This window comes from Drosophila navojoa, chromosome X (genome assembly GCF_054131105.1).
Source record: "Drosophila navojoa isolate 15081-1374.11 chromosome X, UAZ_NAV_1.0, whole genome shotgun sequence".
In the NCBI taxonomy this organism is placed as follows: domain Eukaryota; kingdom Metazoa; phylum Arthropoda; class Insecta; order Diptera; family Drosophilidae; genus Drosophila; species Drosophila navojoa.
The window spans coordinates 14038586-14044707 of record NC_142895.1 but is presented as its reverse complement, the minus strand read 5'-3'; the positions used below and the strand labels follow the sequence as shown (position 1 = coordinate 14044707).

Below are 6122 nucleotides of genomic sequence, written 5' to 3'. Positions count from 1 at the left end.
TATATTAGAAATACGTTTATCTATAATTATTAAAATAAAAAAAAAAAAAAAAATTACACACTTATTTATGCTCTTGAATATTTTGGTTTTTTCTCATTTCATTTTCACTTTTTAGGAAAGTATAAAAATTTGTTGAGCTTCTCCTAGAGGGTTCCATAATAATGAGCTGGAAACGTTTAGCCTACACAGAACGGCGTACGTCTCTCTCTAGATAATTCTTAGTATATATTTATATATAGTATTTTCTTTTTAATTTTTTTTTTTTTTTAGGTTTATCATTCTTTGAATATGCTTTGAGTTTTGCTTTTGCTTTCTTTTTCTTTTTCTTTTTTTTTATTAAATTTTACATTATTTGTCACATAGAAACAATGAAGAGGACGGTTTTTGAAAACAGGGACCAAAATCTAGTATGCATGTGTGTGTGTGTGTGTGTGTATGTATTGTGATGCCGTTTTAAATTCGTTTCCATTTGTTTATTTCTTTGGTTGTGAGCAAGGGGCGTACTCCAAGCAGTTCGAAATTCAGGCTCTTCGCTTGCCAAATCGCTTCCCATTTACATTTAGTATTTTATTGTGGTCTCTTTAGTATTTTTAGTGTGTATGCTTATGAGTGTGTGTGTGTGTGTGTGTTATCAGCTCTCCTCCAACAGCATCAGCATTAAGCAAATTCAAGACGGCATCCGTTGATGAATTGGGCGATTATTTCGGTCCAGGTTTCAAATGAAGTTTTCACATTACATTTACTTAGCAATTAGTATATATATATGTATATATTTATGTATGTGTATGTGTGTATATATCGTGTTTTTTTTTTGTTTTCATAGAATTGTTATGCGTCTGCCTTCGCTTAGCCCTAATAATTTGTACGCCTACGCTTTAGATACCCTGATGCAACTTATTCGTATAATCATATTCATTTAGTTTTTCCATTTGAGTACCCGTTTCCGAGTACGTATTTAGCTATCGGTTATTATAAGTACTGTGGGTAGGGGGGAGGGGCCGTATTTTGGTTGGCTAACTTGAATTAGCTGTTGCTTAGCCTAGTTTTAAATGCGCTTACATTCTGCTAATAACATCTTGAATATCTGTTAATTATTTACCTATTCTATTTATATGTAGTTTTTTTTTACAACCAAGGAATGTGTGGCTCAAGCAGTCCGATCAAACTCAGCGTCAATTTGCATATCTATGCATGTATATATATATATATATATCTATATATAGGTATATACGATATATAAATATATATATTTGTGTGGGGCTCATTTGTTTCAGTGTGCGTCTGTCTGTCTGCCTGTGTGTGTGTGTGTGTGTGTGTGTGTGTGTGCATTAGTCATCATTCAAAACTATCGATAGCAACATCGTAGCCAGCTATCGATTGCAAAGCTCATTGATTAGATCTAACATGGAAAAAAGGGAATTACTCTCGACTTATTCCCGACTTATTCATATATTCTGCAGTTACTGTTGCTACATCAGTGGTCTAATTAGTTCTTGTTTGCAGTTAGAAATTGTAATCAATGAGCCTATCGATAGCTGATTGCATACTAGAGCAGTCTACCACTCTCTCTCTCTCTCTCTCACACTCTCACTCTGTCTCTCTCTCTCTCTCTTTGTCACTCGATGATTTCGTGTTGGGCGCTGAGTTTGAGCCCCTGCTTTGGACTAACATTAATATTACACGTATATGCGTATATCTAATAGGTAGACCTACCCTCTAGCCTCATGTTGATTAGTTTTGTTTGCTTCTTAACTCTCTTAACTATGATTAGCGCAGCATTGAAGTCGAGTATCAAAAACGAGCGGGGGTGGGATCGGGTAGGGGGATCTTTCGCGCTTAGGATATGCTCAGCCATCGTTGGATTTGCTTGAGGGGGGACAAAGTACAGTTGTACAGTTGCGTACAAATTCACAGAAACTGAATGCGTGATATGTAAAGTAAATATACTATATGTATATACGAAAATCCATCCATATAGTAAATACGAAAACTCAGTTTTTGGTTTTCTTTCGTGACAGCGACACAACTCTTACGATCTAAAAGAATCTCACATCAAGTAACGGTACAATTGCCATATTTTACGGTATCGATAACTATGTATATATAAGTATTTATCGATAAATCGGTCTATTTACTGGAGTATTAACTAAAACTTTATGTTAGACATTAGCTAAATGTTAAAAATTTGGTGCCTAGCCTACAGCTCAGAGTCCTTAGCCTATGCAATCGAGTATAATACATACAACAGATTTGATCAAACTTTAGATGCTATATACAGGGCCATATACTATGCTATATAGATATATAGGTATATACGTATATATATATATATAATGCTGAGACTATGAACAATCTTAGGAGTCTAATTGAGTTTCGAGCTTTGAGTTCAATTTCATTTTGGTTTGCATTTGGCACAGTTCGAGTTTTGAGTTATCGATCGACGATCGATTCTAGTGATTACATATTGATCAGGAGAGCTTTAGCTAAACACTGCTGATGTTTACCGGTTGTTCGTGTCGGTGCTATTGCTGCTGATTGTAATCACCCCATGTGCATGATCTTCTTGAATGCCTTGCGAAATTCCGGATTGAAGATCGTATAGATAACGGGATTGACAAAGCTATTGATGTAGCCCAGCCAAGTGGTAAGCATAAAGGCCGTCAGACCGGGCCTGCAGTCTTCGTTGAATTTGGCGCACATCGCGTCCATGATGTTGCACGTGAAGAATGGCAGCCAGCAGAAGAGGAAGACGCCTAATGAGGGAGACAGAGAGCAGAGAAGAACAGAGAGAAACGAATAAGATTGATGCAAATGCAGACAGCAATCAGTGTAAATTATAATCAGAACGAGTTGAGCAACAATAATCTATCCATGTTTGCCCTTTGGGCTCTGATCGGACTTACCCAAAACGATGGCCAGGGTTTTGGTGGCCTTGCGCTCCTTCTTGGCCGACGATTTTTCACGTTTCTTTTTCGAGGCCTTGTGCACCTTGTATATCGTGAATCTACGGCACGCAAGGGTCACGATAATCATGCCAGAGTAAATTGCATTTCGAGTTGCATGCGAAGCACGGAGATATGAACACAAAAAGAGACAGAAAGAGAGAGAGAGAGAGAGAGGGAGAGAGAGAGAGAGGGCGGAGTGGTTAGCAAGTGTCGAGCTATTAGCCCGAGTGCAGCTAATAACTGCAATTTGGCAATTGCGGCGGCGGGAACTCACCTTGACGCCTGCGAGTTTTTCTTATCCTTGCGCGAGGACGTTTTCGATGTGGTCGATAGCGTGGAGTCGTTGCGTGCCAAAGTCATGGCCTCCTGCACACCGTAGCGCACAAAGGACAATGGCTTCATGGCGACGCTGCTGCTGTAAGGCACAAGAACAACAAAAAACAACAAAAAACACATTTGGTCAGCTCTTGGCACTTGGCTAATATAATATATATACGATATATACAATATAAATATAAGTAGCTATTAACAAAGTTTACAGCTAGAGCAGGTTAATAGGATCTAGAGAGGATATCATTTTATTTAACTATCGATAAGTAAATATTCAGAAATCGATATGTAGACCAATAAGTGGCGTGCCTATCGACAACTAACTACGAAGAGACCCATATATGGGACAATAAGTGGTATAACATTATAACTATCGATAACTAACTGCAAAGAAAACATTATACAGTCCAATAGGGGCGATAAAATCATAATTGACTATCGAAAACTATATAAGCTATATATCTATATCGGACAATAGAGTCGATAGCATTGTAGTTAACTATTGATAACTATATCTATGAAACTATCGATATATTGGCCTATAGGAATTGGAAGGCATAGCATTATAATTGACGAATAAGAGGATTCAGAGGAAATATTATTATGAATAACTCTCGATAACTAGCTAAAAGGCTATCGACAAATGTAGTGCCATAATGACAACTAGAATGACATTAGGAAAGAAGAATAGGATTCATGGGTATAAGTAAAAAGATGTTAATAGGATTAAGGAATTGTAGAAGGATTGTAGAAGTTGTGTTTACTTTGAGAGCATTCAGCTTTCGTACAGCAAAAGTCAGGAGGAGGAGGAGCCATATAAAGAGTTCTGTCAATCAATGTGACGCGATGTAGAGAATAGGTTAATCGGGCATTTAATGTGCTCTCAAAACAGTTCTCTTTCTATTTCCCTGACTGGGATTAAACTAATCTGAACTATGTATTATAGAATATTTTACATGGCTTAGCACATAGAAATCATCGATAATGTGATTGATTTCAGTCATCGAAATTATTGACGTTCAAGTCTATCGACTTGAGAGCTAAACTTAATAAATCAATTCCACATTACCAATAAATTTACTGAGATAGTAGCTTTAAAGTAAATGGCTTGATGTATTACAAGTAGAATCAGGTGTTCATATATGTATATCAATCTTAACACCATCTTGAAGCACTGATGAAGCATAAAAACATACCTATGTAGTTCTAGCTATCTGTTAAGGAAGTTGACATAAACACATCAAACTAAATTCATCGAACTATTGCAAAAGTGGATGACAGACGAGGCTGTCATCGATAGTCTCAAGAGCTCTAATGCTCTGCTTAAAATTTGATTCACTTTTATGCTACTGAATGAGAAGAATACTAGTTAAAGAGTGAAAGTACTTAACTCTACAATGATACACATACATATATATATATGTACATATATATTTCTCAATTTTCTCTCTCTTTAAGCCTGATTACGGCTTACGAACATTGCAGGGAAAGGGAGCTCGAAATGCTTTGCTGTGGCTGCTCAGCTGATGCGGCATTCGTCAAATATGGTTTTTGCTAATTTGTGAACATACCTGAGCGGCGGCTCGCCGCGCTTGGGCGAGTCCTCGGCGGTGTTGCGCCGGCTGCTGACACTGGAGCGGTGGAGGGTGGCGCCGCTGGGCACCGGACTGTCCGGCGGCGTAGTGCTGCTGATGGCGGCGCCCACGCTCACTCCTGCAAGGACATCGTCAACGTTTGATGCTGCATAACCAGAATCATGATTACCATTCGGATCGGCAACGACCAGCTGCGGCTGTGTGGTGATCTGTGCCACAACGCTGCTGTCACGCGGATGCAGTGAGCAGGGGCAGCAGGGGCAGCAGGGCAGCAGCGGGTGGAGTGATGAGCGTCCGGCAATGACAGTCAATCAAAGTAAGGCAGCGCAGCCAGCCGACGACAGCAGGAGCAGCAGCAGCAGGAGTGGCAGCAGCAGGAGTGGCAGCATCATCCGGAGGCGGCCAAGGTGTGGCGAGAGGCGGGGGCGAGAGCAAGAGCAAGAGAAAACGAGGAGCAATGTCAATTAAAAACAAGGCAAAAATTGAGTTTTAATTAAGTGACGCATTAATTGAATTATTGAGATTTATTTTTCTCGGCGCGCGGGTCGAGCACGTAAACGCCGACGCCGACGCCGACGCCCACGGTGACATCGACGGTGTCGACTAATTGAACGGCTGAAGCGGTCAGAGCGAGCGAAACGGCCGGACGGATGGACGGCGCTGTCTTTTTACCCAATTATCCTCGGTCGCGGCAGCCCTTTGCTGAAAACTTTTCAATATGTTCGATTCGCGCCCAACTCCTCCCCTCCCCCGCCCCCCGTGCCGATTGACCGCTTCACCGGGCAAGCCCTCAGCCATCTGTCCATCCATCGATATTGGTTTCATTTCATGTCCTTATTGGATTAAAGAGGCCATCAGCTCGCTAATTGACTGTGCTTAACGTTCGCGCTCTGCTGTGGCCAGCATCGGCATCGGCATCGGCCGTCCGCCCGTCCAGCTGCTGATTCGAGCCGTTCAGCAACCACAGAGCACGACATTCGCACAGATTTTGCATATACATAAATAATAAATGCCTTTACCTTATGCTTTATCGTCTATCGTTCACATTATTTAGGAATTGATTCGCTTCGCCAGCTGGGCCGGAGCAAACCCTTTCATTTATTCATCGTATTATTTTGCTGCCGTTGCCGTTCTGCTGACCCTTTTGCCACGCTATTTTCATAAATATTTCAAGCCAATTTGCACTGCCCAGTGGATCGAGCCATGAAGTATTAAGCTAACATAATTTCGCAACTTTTCACTTTGGCCTTGC

General features: G+C 40.6%; 1 protein-coding gene across 6 annotated transcripts in view; it reads right to left on the bottom strand.

Moving 5' to 3' along the window:
- Positions 1-1753: 1753 nt before the first annotated feature.
- Dop2R (dopamine D2-like receptor) overlaps positions 1754-6122 on the bottom strand; it is an 86056-nt gene continuing 81687 nt past the window's right edge. For 2 of the 6 annotated variants that reach the window (XM_089263907.1, XM_089263908.1), the window contains 4 exons: positions 4847-5095; positions 3220-3360; positions 2904-3004; positions 1754-2753 (listed from right to left, as the gene is read on the bottom strand). In XM_089263907.1, coding sequence (XP_089120033.1) covers positions 2542-2753; positions 2904-3004; positions 3220-3360; positions 4847-5095 — 703 coding nt within the window. In that variant the 3' untranslated portion in view covers positions 1754-2541. The remainder of the gene's footprint in view (positions 2754-2903; positions 3005-3219; positions 3361-4846; positions 5096-6122) is intronic. The other 4 variants (XM_089263911.1, XM_089263912.1, XM_089263910.1 and 1 more) reach the window with 4 other exon arrangements.